Raw genomic sequence first — 17,927 nt, forward strand, 5'->3', positions numbered from 1 at the left:
ACAGAAGGGTCAGGACCAGACTTTAAGGCGCTAGTTTAAAAAATAATATGGTTTCAGTTGTAACATTGTAATCTCTTAAAAAGAAAGTTCACCTGGCCATACTCATAGTTCAATACATTTGTAAAATACAAGAGGACAAGTAAATTAAAGTTTGACTCCTCACAAGTCCCCAACTGGCAGCTTCATTAAATAGTACCCGCAAAACACCAGTCGCAACATCAACAGCGAAGAGGCAACTCCGGGATGCTGGCCTTCTAGGCAGAGTTCCTCTGTCCAGTGTCTGTGTTCTTTTGTCCATCTTAATCTTTTCTTTGTATTGGCCAGTCTGAGATATGGCTTTTTCTTTGCAACTCTGTCTAGAAGCTGCCCGTTGAGGACTTGTGAGGCATCTGTTTCTCAGACCAGACACTAATGTACTTGTCCTCTTGCTCAGTTGTGCACCGGGGTCTCCCACTTCTCTTTCTATTCTGGTTAGAGATAGTTTGAGCTGTTCTGTAAAGGGAGTAGTACACAGCATTGTACGAGATCTTCAGTTTCTTGGCAATTTCTCACATGGAATAGCCTTAATTTCTCAGAACAAGAATAGACTGACCAGTTCCAGAAAAAAGTTATTTGTTTCTGGACATTTTGAGCCTGTATTTGAATCCACAAATGCTGATGCTCCAGATACTCAACTAGTCTAAAGAAGGCCAGTTTTATCGCTTCTTTAATCAGAACAGCCGTTTTCAGCTGTGCTAACATAATTGCAAAAGGGTTTTCTAATGATCACTTAGCCTTTTAAAAAGATAAACTTGGACTAGCTAACACAACGTGCCATTGGGTGGTTGCTGATAATGGGCCTTTGTTCGCCTATGTAGATATTCCATTCAAAATCAGCCGTTTCCAGCTACAATAGTAATTTACTACATTAACAATGTCTACACTGTATTTCTGATCAATTTTATGTTATTTTAATGGACAAGAAATGTGCTTTTCTTTCAAAAACAAGGACATTTCTAAGTGACCCCAAACTTTTGAACGGTACTGTATGTATTTGACCCAGGTCTAGTCAGGGTTGCCTAACACCAGCATCAATCATTTCCTGAAAAAAACATGTGGCACTATAACAAATACAAGGATATAGAGAGCTGATTCAAACGTCCAACCTTATTACACTATTGTTTCCACATTTCCTCCCAATTCCACCAGAAATTGGAGAAGCGACTTCAAATCAGACAAGAGAGGAGCATATTGTCTCAATCCTATCTCTGGCTCACACACCTTAACGTGGTTGTAGATGGACTACTGCTGCCAACAGAACAGAATCCATATTAGGAACACTCTGTAGAACCAATTGGCTTCACCTCTGGCCAACCCAGTGCCTACAGCCATCAAAGAGGTAGACAAATTAATCGAATGCAAAAGGGAAACACTTTTGGTCTAATCAGCCTGATAGTGTTTTGGCAAAGAAAGCACAAGGTTCTAATTCAAAGTGACCTCTTAAAAGGCCATAGTCCCTTAACTGAGTTATCTTTCACCTCGGGAGGAGTAATTGAATGTAGCAAAATCAATGGGGTTACCCACAATCACCAGATAACATTGGCTTGTAAAGTGCTTTGACAAGTGGGATTCCTTTAGTGTAGAGAAGGGATACGGGCGTATTAGATTGAGAATTGACTGTGCTCCTGATACCTAGATATTGACAGTGGAAGAAAGGGAGGAGCTAGGTGATCTTGTTGAAGGTCGAGATCCAACAGAGTCAATTTGTCATTGTTTTTGATGCGCTTAGCGCTAACCAGATTTCCCTCTCTTATACACTTATCCGCCTAGGTCATGGACAATTGAATTTAGCGGCATGTCTTATTATTCAGCCAATTTGACAGTAATAGACAGAGAAAATATTAGCTCTATAGCAATTTTAGTCCCGATGCCCGCTTAAAATGAAAGACCAATTTTAGTTACGGTCTCGGTGCTATGAGTTAAGGCTCACTGACAATACATGCTCATGTCCATATAGTCAATAACCATCCATAGTCTTTCTGAGAGCCAGTCAGAGACAGCTCACATAGGGGAGATTGAGGTAAATTGTGCCAAAGGGTTGGTTAAGCCACCCCTTGCTTCTAGAAAACCATAAACAAAATGAATCATGTGACCAAATATTTAGGAAAAGGTCATCATTTCATGGAGTTTGTGAAGGAAGAAACCACATGGAAAAAGTGGTAAGCAAGTTGGGTCCAAAAAACAGATCTTCACAGAGTCAAATTCATTTCTTGTGCTTTAAGTTTCATGATGCTTGTAGCTAAACCAAAGTAGATAATTTTAATACTGTTTTATACATCCGTTTGGGTCTCTATAAGCTACAACATGAGGTCCTAAACCCAGCATGAAAGTGCATCCTTGTAGATGTGGGCTAATATTATCAAAATGATTGCTTTGGGGCTCAACATACACTATACCAATGATGATTACATTTAGTCAGTAATATGCATAGTATTTTGCCAATTTGTCATCCATATGAACTCAATCTTTTTTTCTGGCAGTGGTAATAATATTTACATAAATGTGTAGATGTGGAACATCTAACCCCAAGGCAGCTCAACTTACCCTGTCCATATGCTCCATTTACCCCATACCCAGGGTAAGTTGTGCCAAGAGAATATTTTGTTTGGACAATGTATGTTTTCAAAACTGTTATGTTTACATGAATTCTGATTATTTCCAGGGATACACGACATCCCAAAATATATGTCGATATCTTTGTTAGAAAGAATACTAAATCTCCATTGACGTAGTGATGCTGAATGTAAAAAAAATTGAGAGCACGAGAGAGATCGAGAGGAGCTTGTCTACTCCAATAGCTGGTCAGCTCTCTGACATTATTGTTAAGGGATTAAGGGGATAACAACTAAAAATGTATAGTTGGACAACAGCAATGACAATGATTTGCCTGGAGGGCTCAGAGTGGCAGAATTCATACAGAGAATGGGAGAGAGAGAATGAGGCAAAAAGAGAGAGGGGGGAGAGAGAGGAAGAATGCATAAACTCAGTGGAAGGAAAAGTCCTTATTATAGTGTGTGTGTGTGTGTGTGTGTGTGTGTGTGTGTGTGTGTGTGTGTGTATGTGTGTGTGTGTGTGTGTGTGTGTGTGTGTGTGTGTGTGTGTGTGTGCGTGCGTGTGCGCGTGTGCGTGCGTGTGTGTGTGTGTGTGTTTGCGCCCGTTAGTGTGTGCATAAATGCACATGTGTGTGTGTTCTAGTGCGAGCACACGTGTGAGTGTGTGTGTGTGTGTGTGTGTGTGTGCTGAGTCAACTGGTTACTTGGCTGAGTTCAGCAGCATCTCAACTCACTTCAGTGTGAGTAAAGTGACACGGACAACCACAAACACCAGATGTCATCTACATCACTACAAAAGGCTGCAGGCCTTTTCTGTCATATTCAGTAAAACCAATGTTGTAGTATGTGATCAGCAATACTGTTGACCGAACCCGAGTCTCTCGTGACAGACTGTTAAACATTTGGTTCTTGGTTACGAGATAAACAGAATGCCCTTTACACGTAACTTGAAAGTAACTGTGTAAGAACACATCAACCCTTTTGAGTACAAAAAAAACTATTTTTATTTATTTACGATATAGTAGTGTGTGTGTGTGTTTTATGCAGTCACATTGCGCAGATTAACAGATCTTACAATGCCTGCAGAACAATTTGACATCTCAGGAACAACATCCATATGATATAGCAATCTTTTGGTGAACTGGAACGCCACCTTTGACTTCTGACAGTCGATTCTATTCCATTTTCCTTACGTTAGCGTTTATCCACTAGTACTGTATTGTAGTCTACGTTCAGTCGTTTGGCAGAAACATATTCAACTGGCGCCACCTTGTGGAAATAATACCTATGTGCATGGGTATGCTTATTGAGCCCATAGCTTGCTGTTTCAAATAAAAAATATTGTTTTAATTGTTGACACATTCCAAAGCATGGGAATTACAATTGGTCATACAGTGCCAACACTTTAACTACATTCATCGAATATATATTCAACTCATTCTCCATTAAGTTTCCTATTCAAGACTTGAAGCACTGAATACGGATGAAAATAAATCAGGAAAATCTGCTCAGTTAGTTGATGGCTTTATATTCCTGTTACTATTACAATGGTACATTACACACATGGTCTCTTTGATTTTTAGATTAAAGACAAACAGGCTAAAACATGAAGTACACAGCATAACGTCTCTTAAAGTAGAACAGTGAGGATCAGTCAGTTCAGTATTGCAGGAGGAGTAATGCCGGTCAAAACAAGTAGAACACCAGAACACACAAACACACACAGATGTCATTTTCAAAGAGAAATGAATATATTAGCCAAGAGGAGCCCCCAAAACACTGGCTATTTTGGTTTAAGTGGGGCTATAACACATCTACCAACATTTGTAACACATTTCAGTGAAAGTCGAGGTGAGATTATATAGTGAAAACGGTCCGTAGGTGCAGGACACATTGGGGATAAGAGTTTCACATTATTACACTTCCTCTCGTTCTCTTCACTTAACCCTATACTGTGAACATAAAGCCAGTTATTGCACAAAACTCAAACAAGGATATTCTTCTATGCCAAGCTTAATGTCTGGATTGCAGTTACAGGTCAAGTTACAGGTCAATTATGTATTATCTAGTGATCACAGAATACACACAACACCACCACCATCCTCAGCATAGTGTATTACATATTCGACTGATAGCTAAAGTGAAGTCCCACTATGGCTATCATCAAACTACTAAAATACTTTAATCTCTTTCACTATCATACTCCAATATTTCAAAATATTCTGACAGAGCAAATCAATGATCTCCAATGTGATTTACTGATCATATGCTGATCATGGGTCACAGCAATGTAGCTGATATGCAAATAATATATGCAAATAAACACTATTTGTATCAGCAGCTATTCCTGCTCTATTACAGAATGCTCTATACATCGTTCATCGCTCCCTGAGAGACCAAGCTACAGACAGGATCTATTGAGGCCTGTGCGTTATCCTGCTGGTCAAATCTGTTTCTACTCGCCAACTTCTTTTGCTACCATCCTGAACATGGAGGCTTAAGGCAACCAGAGCTGGATCAATTACATACAGTAGCTCCAAGACCTTCAAATACTTGAGGATGACCGATGCTTGAAAGTATTTGAGGTGCGCTTTATTCACCTTGATTTGAAGTTCACACTTTTGGGACTATTCCATTTGTCCCATTGTACCGGACAAACCAAATCAAGCGCAGCACAAGTATTTGAACGTATTTGACCTATGAGTAGGCCTATGGTTGGATGAGAGATTATATTGTTACAACGGAGACAAATTTAACCAACAAGTGCTGTAACACTGATTCATAATTTGCTATCTCATCAAAGGCACTTTCTTTGACGACATTAACACATCAACATGCAGGTTTGTTCATTTTCAAGGAAGCCTTTTGGATTTTTGTTTGTTTGTCGCCTCAAGGTCAAAGTTACAAACACTCAAACCCATGGCCTTTTGTTCACAGTGATTTACGACTTTGAGCACACACTTGTCTTGTATAGGGTTCAAATTACATAGACATGCACATAGACTCAGTATGTGAGGTTGCACTGAAATAGTGTGCTGTACCAAGGTAGTATTTCTATCACTGGAGGAGATGTTCATATTTGAATGCTTACGGGAATGCCCTGGTTTCTTCTGGTAGAACCCACCACCATCTCCAGGCATCCCCTATAATTCGATAACAAGTCTCCAATAACCATTTCTGGAGGACATTAGTTGATTCTCTGCCTTTTTTGGGTGGATAGCAGGCCAGATATAGAGGGTTGTTGACTCAATTAGTTAATAGTCTCCCCTGTCAAGTCTCAGAGCTCAATGAAAGAGTTATCACTGGAGATGGGGATGTTCAAGGAAAGCCAATAGGTTCAAATGTCTGAGGAGACCATGAAAGTTATAGCAGGGGGGGAGGAGGGATTGAGACACTCCAATGTCAATAGAATGATAGACATGGGACCACACACAGATTCCAATGTCTCATGTCTCAAGTGTTTCATGGGTTTCTCACAATGTGAGGGTGTACTGTACAAAGAGGTGCAGCGCGGGTGCACGGGCTTCACTTTGCATCTCGAGTCGGTGTACATTGCCCTTGTATATTAGGTGTCAGCGAGTGTGTGCCAGAGCGTCAGTGGCGTCTACCTCCGTGTCATTCTATCCCAAGCCTTGTCCTGGATAGCCACGGTGTGTGTGGGCTTTTGTACCAGACACTACTAGAACACATGATTCTATTAGTCAACTTATGTCAACCAGTCATCACTTACTTTATTAGCAGAATGAGGTGTGTTAAGGCTGGGCCGGGACAAAACAGCGCTCACACTCCTGGACCATGTAAAGAACATTGATTGTGTCTAAATACCCATAGTAGAAGTACTATATACTTAAACTGCATACTCATTTCGACGTCTGATCTAGTAGAATTCACCATCTTTTTTCCGACTCACATGTTTGAAAACGACGGATAATGAGATAAATTGATGCGGTGTACCAAAACGAACAAATGGCCGGAGTCAACGCAATCGCGTATTAGATGACACATTCGTAGTACTATGTTTTAAATTTCACATGCTATAACACTATCTTTTTTGCATACTATTTAGTACGCTAGTATGGGCATTTGGACACGGCCAGTGTCTTCAACCCAATAGTTACCAACCCTGATCTTGAAAAGCTAGAGTGTGCAGACAGGCTTTTTATACCCAAGCCAACAGCCCATTTTATTTCAACAATAATCTACTCATCATGATTGATTAAGCCTTACTATAAGACATTATAAAGGCTCATATATGCTTATAACAACTTATAAAGCACTATACCTGCAGGATGTTTTAGAACTGGGGTAGAACAAAAGCCCACACATACTGCAGCCATCACGCACCAAGTGGGAAGATTAGAACCCTTGTATCCCAAGGTGCAAATGACACATTAACTCCTGGAGGTGTCCTACAAAGTAGTGGACTGGACCAAAATGAATATTCTTAATGCCTACAGAGATGGTACTGTTAACCCAAAATTAATATTCTTAATGCTTACAGTAGTACTGCTAACCAAAAGGGAAGACTATGCACACTGCAATCACACTGAAGTATTCTATCCTTCTTTATCATCAATGCTTCCGTGTGCTTTATTGATATTGTTTCGACCCTTAGGTCTACCTCAGGTCAAAACGTTGGCAATGAAGCACATGGGAGCATAATTTGCAATAAGTCAAGTCTTCTTTAGTCTTTTACAAACATATTCTTGGCTCTCTAGCACTTGCTTAAAAACACTGGACATGCGTAATGTCATTTTCCTCCTACACTTTAATACTTTTAACAGTAACTTTTGGGGGTGCCCTAATCTGTTCATTCCTACCCTGCTTCTATGTGCTATACCTGGTCCCAGATTTGTTTGTACTGACAGCACACAATCTGGTACCTGTCTAGCTGCAGTGTCCTTTCTCCATCTCATCTCTCCTCCTCCAGCCTGTTCAGGCAGTCCACCACGTCCTGCCCGCTGGCCCAGGGCACCACGCTGACCTTAAGGCCCTCCGTCCCAGCGTCCTGCATCTCCTGCAGCAGCCGGTGCATGGGAAAGTGCCTCCTGGGGAAGGCCGTGTCGCGGGGCCCCAGGGCCAGCATGGGGCAAATGTCGTTGGCCCCGTCCCCCACGTAGAACACCCTCTGGAAGGGGCAGCCGCCGCGCTCCTGCTGCCGCCGTGACAGGTACTCCCGTACAATCACCTGCTTGCACATGTTATCGGGGCAGCGCTGGCAGCCGTGGGCGTGGAAGGGCAGGAGCACCAGGCGCCCCTGAGCGTCAAAGCTGGCCGGGTTGGTGAAGATCCTGTGGAAGAGGTGGCGAGCCCCAGCCCTCTCCAGCCATGCCTCAATGAAGTACATGTTTGCGTCGGAGACCACCACCAACTCAAAGTCCTGCTTGCGGGACTGGAGGTACTGGAAGAGAGTGAGAAGGCCGGGCGTGGGGGGAATTTGCTCGACCTTGGAGCGAATTGAGTCCTCAGTGACGCCCTGCTCAGCCATGTAGGCCAGGATGCGCTGCATTTGCTCGTTGTAGTAGCCCTCGCGGTACGAGTGTCTCAGCCAATCGGGGAGCTGCTGGCCCGGGGCGGCGCGCACCACTGCATCGTCGCTGCTCTCGTTGACGATAGTCTCGTCGAAGTCGAAGAGAACCAGGAAGCGTTTGGGAGGGGACGGGACCGGGGTCGTGGAAGGGACAGATGAGGCAGCCATGTTTGGGGAGCGGTGGGACGGTGGCTCGCCCACACCTGAGGAAGATAAGAGGACAGGGGGACAAAAGAGACGGTTGAACAAAGTGAGTCATGCCAGTGTTTACCATGGTGGTCAAAACCTACTAGTGGCTTCCTTTTGATTTGTGGCTTAAGACTGGGACCTAGCAAAAAATATTGCCCCTGTGTACTATAGGCCAACGGTACTGTACATTTTGTGAACCACTGTGGTGTGCTTTTGGCTGACATCTTGAATCCTGAATGTGAAAAATTGTCTTACCACCCTCTGTCATCATGTCATGTCATTGCTTGTATGCCTCTGGTCCAAACTCCACAAATAAAAAGTAAAAGTACAACATTATGGGTTGATGTGTTGCACAGACCTTGATTAAACCTGTTATTAAATCTGTGACTTAAAAGGCCTTTCGATGGAGACTTTCCATTGAGCAAGCTTAATGAGCTTTAAATTGCAACAACGTAAGGCGGCGGAAATGGGGAGAACTTACAACCAGCCCAGACTAAGGCCTTAGGACTGGACTCTGGGATTTAAGAATTACTACAGGAGGAAAGGAAGAGATGTGGAGTTGAGATAAGAAAATGGGTCTGAGATACCAAATGGAATGTATCGAAGAGAAAAACAACAAGGAGGACATTCACATACAGTTTATGGCAAGTGTGGAAAAATGTAGCATCCCAATCGTTTTTGAAAGATGTCACTTGAATTATTAAGCTATAGTGGAATAACATAATATCTGCACAACTTTATCAATAAACAACACACTAGGCCTACACTTGGCAATATTCAAATGCTGAACATCTCCACATTCATTCAATAGATTAACGTGGCGCCCCCTAGGATACAGCCCACAGCCTAAACCTTGGAATGATGCCATTTTGACATAAGAGCTAGGCTTCAAGCAGGCACAAGGCACTACTGTTGCAGCCTTGCTGTAACTGGAGTGGAGAAAGAGGGCTGGGCCACAAGGATATTACATCACACTGCATATCTTGACCATAAGTGGACCAACGGAGAGCAGTCAATTGGTTCAATATTCCCTAGTGTCCCAAGCGTTCCTAAAATCAATCATAGCAACAAATAAATAATAATTAGGTCTAAGTAACCTAATAAATAGTCATGACAAATGATACAGTCTTAGTAAATGTTGCAACCCATTGAAATAGCATATTGGCTGCTGCTGTTTGTTGATTTAAAGTAACAGCTTTGTTAGTTTATATGGTTGGATTTTATAGGCCTATGCAATGGTGCCTATATGCGTTTTAAACCCAGACCGTTACAACATAGAACTCTTACGTGAACAAATCTCCCCATCAGCAAAGCAGAAGTGCAACTGCAGATTCAATAATTAAAGTGTAAAGAGCAGCGCAGTGCTGCAACATTTGCGCATTGCAATCCCAAAAGAAAAACAAAACGTCCTGCCCATTTTTGAAAAACAGTGTTAGATTAGAGCTATTCCCAGGCCGATCAAAGACACTTTGCTGATACAGCCTGCGTAAAATCAAATACAGATCTAATTTTACACATGCCAATACAACTGTTCCAACGCACCTCATCAGATGACTGATAAACGCTGATTTCCATTCCCACACTTGTCCCCTTATTTATAGTACATATCCACTGACTAAGCTGTCTAAATATACACTCGAACAGCTATTATTAATGCGACTAAAGGTTACCCTTGAAGGTCCGTAGCGCAACCCAGTCCACTGTCCGATTTGGGTACATTGACCGTGCATTTTTTGGGGGTTTGCGCGCCAGGGGATCAAAAGACAAAATCAATATTAGGCAGAACAGAGAGAATAGATAGACGATATTATGACATCAAAGAATTATACCGGTGAACATGTGTTTTCAAATGGTCAGCTCTGTGCCCCTCGTCCTGAGTGGTTGGTGGTGCCCGGCTACCGCATTCTTGTGTCGGCGACGGGACATTTGCTTCGCCTCGCCGGGTAGCGGGGGCAGATGAATTAAATGCATTCCAACTCCCCCACCATGGGCGTCAAAACCAAGGAGAGCGACAGCCGCGATGACGTCCAACTGCGTCCCAGTGACGCGACAACATAGGAGGCGGCTACACGGTTTACGTGCGTAGATTAGGCTACGCGCTATCAGCCATGTACTGACACAGGGTATAACGCTCTTTGTATACTAGCATAGAATATACATACATTTTCTCATTGGTGGGTGCTTATATTTGTCCTATGTATGTGGAGAGTGGAAATTGTTTTGTTTTTCTTGCATATCCCAACTCCCCATGAGATACCCTTGGAGAGTGGGGCCATGACTAGGGTCTGCCATTATCAAAGGCAACCCTGGAGAAATTAGGTTTAAGTGCCTTGCTCAAGGGCACGTCGACAGATTTGTCACATTTTGGCGACCTTTTGGTTACTGGCCCAACGCTCTAACCGCTAGGCTTCCTGCCGCCCTAGTTATATTGATGAAGAAAAACACCATGTGTCAATAAAGCATAGTAGACCGCTATAGCCTACTGACGTATGGTAAAGGAAGAAATGAAAAAGTATTCAATGGTAGTTCATTGCATTTGTGTAGAGTTGGAACACAGCGTGCCTATGTTTACTCATGTATGTGCAACACTCGTGACCTACACACATTATCATGGTAACAGTCCCCATGTGGGCTACAGTAATCTGTTCTATAGATCTCCTGTATCTTCTGTTCTCAGGCATTGACGTGGTGGAACATAGCGCCATTGTACAAGCTCTGCCAACAACTCCACTGAGTGCTGGTCAAGGTTGTTCAATGGTAGGCCACAGTACAGTATATTGACCAGATATTCACTATTAATCGTCAATGGAATTCAAGTTCTTAGGTTGGAAGGGTTTCAGTGAACCTTCTTAGGCTGTTTCAATGTCATAAATTGAGATCTAAAAATCAAACAAAAAAACAGGATGCCTTTTGGCAAACAAAGACATTAAGACAACTTTTCTAACGCAATGAGAAAATGACTACTAGACAGTTTGACAGAAATCTTTATGTAACACTTGAGCACATAGAGAACCTCTCCCTCAATGTCAGCCAAACAAATGAGCTGAATGGACTTCAGGAGGAACCAGGATGGCCAAGCCTCCATCCTTATCAAAGGGGCCTCCGTGGAGACCTACAAAACGTCAAGTTCACCTCTGAGGAGCTGAAATGGTCAAACTACACAAACTACACAGACACAATGGTGAAGAAGGCACAAGAAGGTGGTGACTCCCTGCATTTCCCCATTTGGAAACTTTCCCTCCCCTCAACAGGCATCTACCATGCCCCCACCCCAAAGGACACTTATCATGCTGAACACATTTACATTTTAGTCATTTAGCAGATAGCCCCACCCCGACACATGGAATTGTATTTAACTTCGGGCTTCCTGTGGACTGTTTTTGTGCATCATTGTAGCCACTGGGGGTGAATTGAGCAATGATAAACCCTGGATTGCTGATGCTGCTGTATGTATTGGTCATCGAGTGGCTTTGAGGCCATCGGTCGGCCATTTTGTCATTCCCCAGTAGGAGCAGTCCTCCATAGGAATGAATGGATTCTACAGTATTTCAATTAAATGTTTCAAGGACAAAATTACATGTATTTAAATATTTATTTTTGTTTTAGTGGGACAGTAACATTAATAATCTCAAAAATGATACTTTAAATCTCAAAAAAGTATACTTTAAGGACAATTTTATGGTTAGCTCACATAATATAATTTAAAAGTATGTATTATGATTTCTGTAATAGAATAAAAGTTGCAAAACGAATGTAGACATTAATAAAAGCATTTCTATGGCTTCCAAAATATTTTTTGTAATGGGTGGGAGTGCCAAGATGGAGGCGCCGTGAATTCAATACAGCGCCCCCAATTGGTTATCTAGTGTATATATAAATCATTGGAATTGAGCCCATCTTTAGCTTTCCGTGATGTAATGGCGACCTCTTGTGGTAGGTGTGCTCACACCGTGTCAGTTATTTTACCGTCGAGGAAATTGTACTTTGATGTATTCCAAAAAATAAAATATATTCCCACAAAAATGTATCTAAAAACTTCGAATGGAACTTGATAACGCTAATGTTCCCTTTTCTGTTCTCACAAAAAAATAGTTGCTGTTTTTATGTTTTTGACGCTGTCATTGACTCCTTCACGCAGTCCTTTCACTTTCCATTTCTTGAGAACCGAGAATTATCTCTCTCAGATTTGCAAGCAACAGTTCGTCATTTTGCTCTGATAACATATTTCGTTTCATATTTGAATCTAGGAGAAACGCACACAAAAGAAAGGTAATATCCAAAGATTTTAATAAATTGCTCAAATATCAAATATATTTGCAATGTTGTAGGCCTGAAGGTGCGTTAGGCTATATCATATTTGGCTCTTATCCAGGTAATGGGTTGGCCTATGTTTTGCGAGCCACAACATCATGACTTGAATTACCAGCAATGCAAATCAACATAGTTAACTTTTTTTTTATTAAACATGGAGTGATTTACACAGACAGATTGCTTTATGATTTGTTCATATCTTTGTGCACAGCGTGTATGGAAGCAATTATTCAGGCCTGCCTAACGTAGTCTTGTTCTGAAATTATTTCGTCAATAAATATGTATTTACACTTACGTGTCAGAATCATTGATAATATGATATTGAAATGACTGAAATCTGAGGGTTTCAATAATCAGCTGCTATTATAACTGTATACTCTTTCAAAAATGTTGAATTGATTAGTTTGTGATCAGTGATTGCAATTTCAACATTTGGCAAAACGTTGTTTACTGTGGATTCCCTTGGTCTTGCCTATTCTTACAGATAAATAACAAGGATGGCGAAGGAGGGTGGAACGGTCAGAGTGTGTGGGTTACCCCTAGATATCAGTAAAAACAGACTGATCGACAAGCTCTACATTCATTTCCTGCGGAAGAGGAATGGAGGAGGGGACATTTCATCTGTCAGGGTCTCCAAGACAACGCCTGGCTGTGCCTTCATTACCTTTGAGGACAGTGAAGGTTAGAGGTCGATCCGTGGGCTTCGGAAAAAATTAAGGAAGTAGATAGTACGATAAGTAAAACATAAAGAACCTTACGAGGAAAAGTACTGAAGATTACAATATGTTTTGTGTGTATACTACACATATCTGATTTAGCTGATTGATGGGTCTGACATGCAATTATCTTGATAAGGGACATCCTATAGAGCTCATCCTATAATGCATATTCAGGTAGCCTACACTGTGTCCTTGAGGAGTAATATTTGAACGTAATATTTGTTGTCTTTTTTTAATTCTACATGACACGCAGTGGCTCGGAGAGTGGTTGAACATCAGAATCACACATTATCAGTGAATGACAAGCAATATGAGCTAAGTGTGAGTTTGCACAGCAAAGAAATGGACCCAGATGAGGTAAGGCAAGCGAATAAATCATCTAAACATCTCATCTTTTTAGTCACATCCTAGTCTCACTCTTCTTCATTCAATCTTTCAGCTCTTTGTGGACACAGCTGTGACAGTGGACTACAGCAAATTGAATGGGGGGAAAACATGGATATCTGACATCCTCAAAAATGCCTGCGACATAAAATGCACCTTTCACGTTCAGGCTGACCTCTGCACTTTCAAAGGTCGCTACACAGAAGTCCAAATCCTGACCAAGTGTCTGCTGAGACTTTTCAATTCACAGACCTCAAAAGATGTCCATTCCCTTAAAGCTGAGACCACCAAGGATGACAAAAGGTACAACTCTGCTCAAGGACGAACAGAAAGACAGCAGGACACTGAGACCTCAGGACAGGCCAACGGACTGGATCTGGGGAACGGTTCCAGCAGAGCCTCTGAGAGTAATCGTGCCCTTCTTCAAGAATCTTACACAAATGATAGAAAGGGGACGGATGCATTGTACACATCATACACCAATCATAGAGAGGAGGCGGGGGCATTGCATACATCTTACACCAATGACATAGAGGATGCAGTGGCATTAGAGAAGGGAACCTCAATGGAGGACTTCTCAATGGTCATAGACTCAGACATCTTCCGATACCTCCGAAAGCACTGCTCGGGTGAGTACCAGAACATCCTCGACAGGCATGGAGTAGAGATACTGGATGTCGCCACCAGGGATATCACCACCCTCTACCTGCAGCAAAAGGCTGGGGCCACTGGGCGAGGTGTGGAGCGTCTAAGGCTTGCGCATGAGGAGCTGGGCTTGCTGTACCAAGACAAAGAGGCCCAACTTCGCAAGGAGCAGTTGGCTAAGGAAAGCTTCCCCAGGTTGGGGCTCCAGCAGGCTTTAAATGCCTTAACGCAGAGATTCACAAAGCTGCTGATCAATGACGACAAGTCCAATGTCTATCTCGTGGGCAGTGGAAGTGACGTGTCGGAGGCCAAGCAGTTCCTATTGGAAATGCAAGGGACAACAAAGGAGCACGGTCAAGAGTTACTTCACCTCTCGGGAGATCCGTCTCTACCCTTTGTCCCTGACACCAAGCTTAGAAAAGAAAGGGCTGTGAGGAGCAAAGAATTCAAAATGGCGGCCACATTTGGGAGAACCATGGGTTCTGAGAAACCTAAAGATGATGAGACTTGGTCCAGCTTGAGTGACGTAAAGGCTCCTGAGGATCACCAGACAAATAGTTTCTCGTCCACAAAACTCATTAGAATGAATGACCAGAAATTAGGTAGTGGACCAATTTCAGGGATTACGAGTCAGAAGGTTGAAATGTCAAGTTCTGGTCCAAGGGATCTCCAGGAAGACACCCTCTTCAAAAGGTATGAACCATCATCCACTGATTCTTTGTCTGGTAAACCCCCTCTGAACTTGGCACAAAACAATGTAACCAGACCCACAAAAGCAGCAAACTTTTGTGAATCTCAGGACTACTCAATGGATGATATGGACATGTCTGTGGATAGGGCGGTTCCAACTGGCGTAGTCCAACAATCCAAGTCAATTTCCACTCTGAGACGGTCCAACAGTTTCTCAGGGCAGGTTAGGACCAAACAAGTCAGAAAGGACAGCAGCTCAGCTGTAGACCTGTTTGGAAAGACCAAAGGAGGCGAAACTACTAGTCACCCAGAGACTGGGCAAGTCTTCAGTATAGAGCTGGTGGTGCCCACAACTCAATGGTTATACACAAAGGATGTTTTCCACATACTGCTAGAGGAAGTAACCTCTGACCTGCAGATGAAGGAGAAAGAAACATTAAATGAGGTCGTCCTCAATCTGAGAGGGAAAGATCCAGCCAACGTCAGGATGTGTCAGCAGGTGCTGAAAAAGCTGATTGCCAAGGTAGCCGAGGACTTCTCCACCCATGAGATGTTGTTAACACAGCTGGGTGAGTCAGACTCGAAGAATGAGACAGTTGAGGTGTTATGCACCATTGTGAGAGAGACATGGGAGAAAGTGAAAATCATTCCAATGCCAAATACTAAGAGCATTTTAATCTTTGGTCCAAAACTGGATTGCATGGGGGCGATGTCATTTCTAAAAGAGACGCTTCATTTTGGAACAGAGGGGGAACAGACCATGGAAGAGAGACCCATTGATCTTAAGAAACCACCTTCTGATTCTTCATCCAACGCTGACATAAACTCCTCAGCAACACATCAGAGCTCTGCCAGTAGTGACAAACAAGACCAGGAGACCACCTCTGCAACCAACATTGCTTCATCAGGGATCTTGGAGGGAGTGAGCCAATCAGATGTGAAGAAAGCGCCTCTTTTGAAGCTTCGGTTAGGAGCAGCTGGTCCCGTAGATGAAAAGAGTTTCAAGACAATCAGTGCTCCCTATAAAGCAGAGGGGTCACTAAGAGTTACAGAAGGAAATTATGGCGCAGCAGCATTACCAGAGCACAGTGCTCAGAGGTTGACAGGGCCAAAGCCTGAGGAAAGCCAGATACCTAACAGTAGGGGACTGCAGACCCAAAAGAACCATAGCGAAGGAAATGCCGGTTTGTCCTGTAAATGTGGAACCGCAGAGGCATCTGTATCTTGGACGGCTGGTGGAAAAGCCATGTGCCCATCATGCGTGGAATGTACAACGTCTCATGCAATGAATCCACAAAGCGCCACCGCCAAACATTACGGGGCAAGCCGGTCCAATGAGAAACAAGATGTGAAAGACACCGAGGTGAAGGCCAGTCCATCTTGTGTAGGTGGAACCACTGGGGAATCTGTGTCTATGACTGCTTGTGGTGGGGCCTTGTGCCAGAATCACATCCATCCCGACTGTAAAGTACGTCCTAAATCTAAGGAGGGCGTCGTGGGCATCCGAGGGACCATGACCCGCAGTGAGATGTCCATCAGTCTGGTTGGGTACAACAAGGATACAACGCTGAAGATAACCTACAACATTCCTGATGGCATCCAAGGGGTAAGGTCTAACCTTTGAGAATTGGGAATTGTTCAAAGGGATTGGAAATGACAGAGTTTGGTTAGGCTGCACTTTTATATCACACATATTTATTACTGCCGCAATGTTTCATATTACAATAGCTCTTGATTTGAATCCACCTGGTATATAGCCACGTGTGATCAACACTGAGATCATCAGTCGACAAGCATTATAGAATCCTTATGACAGTCGTACAAAGGCTTTATGTCTAGGGTGTGTAGATGAGGTCTTACCTATAGATGTATGTTGCGCCTCCTCGTGATCTACATACCACCTCTGTGCAGAAAGACCATCCAAACCCTGGGGGGTCTTTCCAAGGGGGCACGTTCCATGCCTTCCTGCCTCTGAATGAAACGACTCTCAAGCTTCTGCCTTGCCTCGAACGTGCCTTTCATCGAGGCCTCACCTTCAATGTGAGAGTAGGGGACACTAGGGATTGTGTGACCTGGGGTAGCATCCCACACAAGACCAGCATCGAGGGAGGGATTTCCAGGTGAGGTTTTTGTCCAATGTACAGTATGAAAACTACGACATTGAAATATGAAACAAATTTCAACAGTGATACTATAGTGGCAGTGCTATAATCCGAGATTCTTACCCTGGTAGGCCTAAAAGATGAGTTGAAATTGGTTTAGTAGATTGTGGTCCTAAATACGTCTCCCCTCTATAGGAATGGATACCCAGACTCAAGATATCTCAAATGCTTAGTTGAGGCACTGAGGTCTCATGGTCTCGAGGGCTGAAAAACTGCAATGGATCAAGACATGAGGAAAACTCAAACTGACCGAACAGCGCTTTAAAAATGTAATAATGAATCATTTTTGCCGTACATTTTCCTATGTAGACACTAAAGTTATATAACCAAAAAAAAGTAAGGTTCACAATACATATGATTCTATGAAAAATAGTCACAATCAGGAAATGTTTATGATAATGCCGATGTAATACAGTGAAGACGCATATGTTGAACACATACTGTATATTGGTTGACTCAAATGATTAAAATACAGATATCAGTTCAGATGTCATTTGATTCTCTTTTTCAGCTAGAGTTCCACTTTAAAATCTGAGTTGTTTGGGGTGACACTTGGATTATACCAGTCTACTGGTCAGAAAAAAAGTACCTACAAATCTACCACAAACAGAGCAAACCAAAAAGATCCCCAAAGAATGCTTACACTGATTCGGTCATGGTCTCCACAGCTCCAGTATTGCGTTTATACAGAATAATCCAAGTACTG

General features: G+C 42.7%; 2 protein-coding genes across 4 annotated transcripts; one reads left to right on the top strand and one right to left on the bottom strand.

Annotated features, from left to right (window-relative positions):
* Window positions 1–4,099: 4,099 nt before the first annotated feature.
* Window positions 4,100–10,349, bottom strand: LOC106579160 (putative phosphatase phospho1). 2 transcript variants are annotated; one of them, XM_014158766.3, is made up of 2 exons: window positions 10,140–10,349; window positions 4,100–8,324 (listed from the first exon to the last, which is right to left on the bottom strand). In XM_014158766.3, exons 1-2 carry the CDS (start codon window positions 10,147–10,149, stop codon window positions 7,504–7,506), a joined length of 831 nt encoding a protein of 276 aa, XP_014014241.1. In that variant the 5' UTR covers window positions 10,150–10,349; the 3' UTR covers window positions 4,100–7,503. The 2 variants fall into 2 exon arrangements, with proteins under 2 accessions (XP_014014241.1, XP_014014242.1); XM_014158767.3 differs by lacking the exon at window positions 10,140–10,349 and adding an exon at window positions 9,853–10,106.
* Window positions 10,350–12,457: 2,108 nt separating this feature from the next.
* LOC106579159 (uncharacterized) lies at window positions 12,458–17,707 on the top strand. Of its 2 annotated transcripts, none has more exons than XM_014158765.3 (6): window positions 12,458–12,579; window positions 13,106–13,302; window positions 13,594–13,697; window positions 13,780–16,665; window positions 16,971–17,179; window positions 17,357–17,707. In XM_014158765.3, the coding sequence occupies exons 2-6, from the start codon at window positions 13,119–13,121 to the stop codon at window positions 17,427–17,429; spliced, it is 3,456 nt and encodes a 1,151-aa protein (XP_014014240.2). In that variant the 5' UTR covers window positions 12,458–12,579; window positions 13,106–13,118; the 3' UTR covers window positions 17,430–17,707. The 2 variants fall into 2 exon arrangements, with proteins under 2 accessions (XP_014014240.2, XP_045558524.2); XM_045702568.2 differs by having other exon boundaries at window positions 12,459–12,579; window positions 13,106–13,349.
* Window positions 17,708–17,927: the final 220 nt, after the last annotated feature.

This window comes from Salmo salar, chromosome 19 (genome assembly GCF_965601325.2).
Source record: "Salmo salar chromosome 19, fSalSal1, whole genome shotgun sequence".
Classification (NCBI taxonomy): Eukaryota; Metazoa; Chordata; class Actinopteri; order Salmoniformes; family Salmonidae; genus Salmo; species Salmo salar.

Bases quoted from the DNA above. Each gene is read 5' to 3' on its own strand.
- LOC106579159 (XM_014158765.3), top strand. From the start codon at position 13,119: ATGGCGAAGGAGGGTGGAACGGTCAGAGTGTGTGGGTTACCCCTAGAT. The intron at 13,303-13,593 runs GTTAGAGGTCGA...CATGACACGCAG, and splicing joins TACCTTTGAGGACAGTGAAG to TGGCTCGGAGAGTGGTTGAA. The intron at 17,180-17,356 runs GTGAGGTTTTTG...TCCCCTCTATAG, and splicing joins ATCGAGGGAGGGATTTCCAG to GAATGGATACCCAGACTCAA.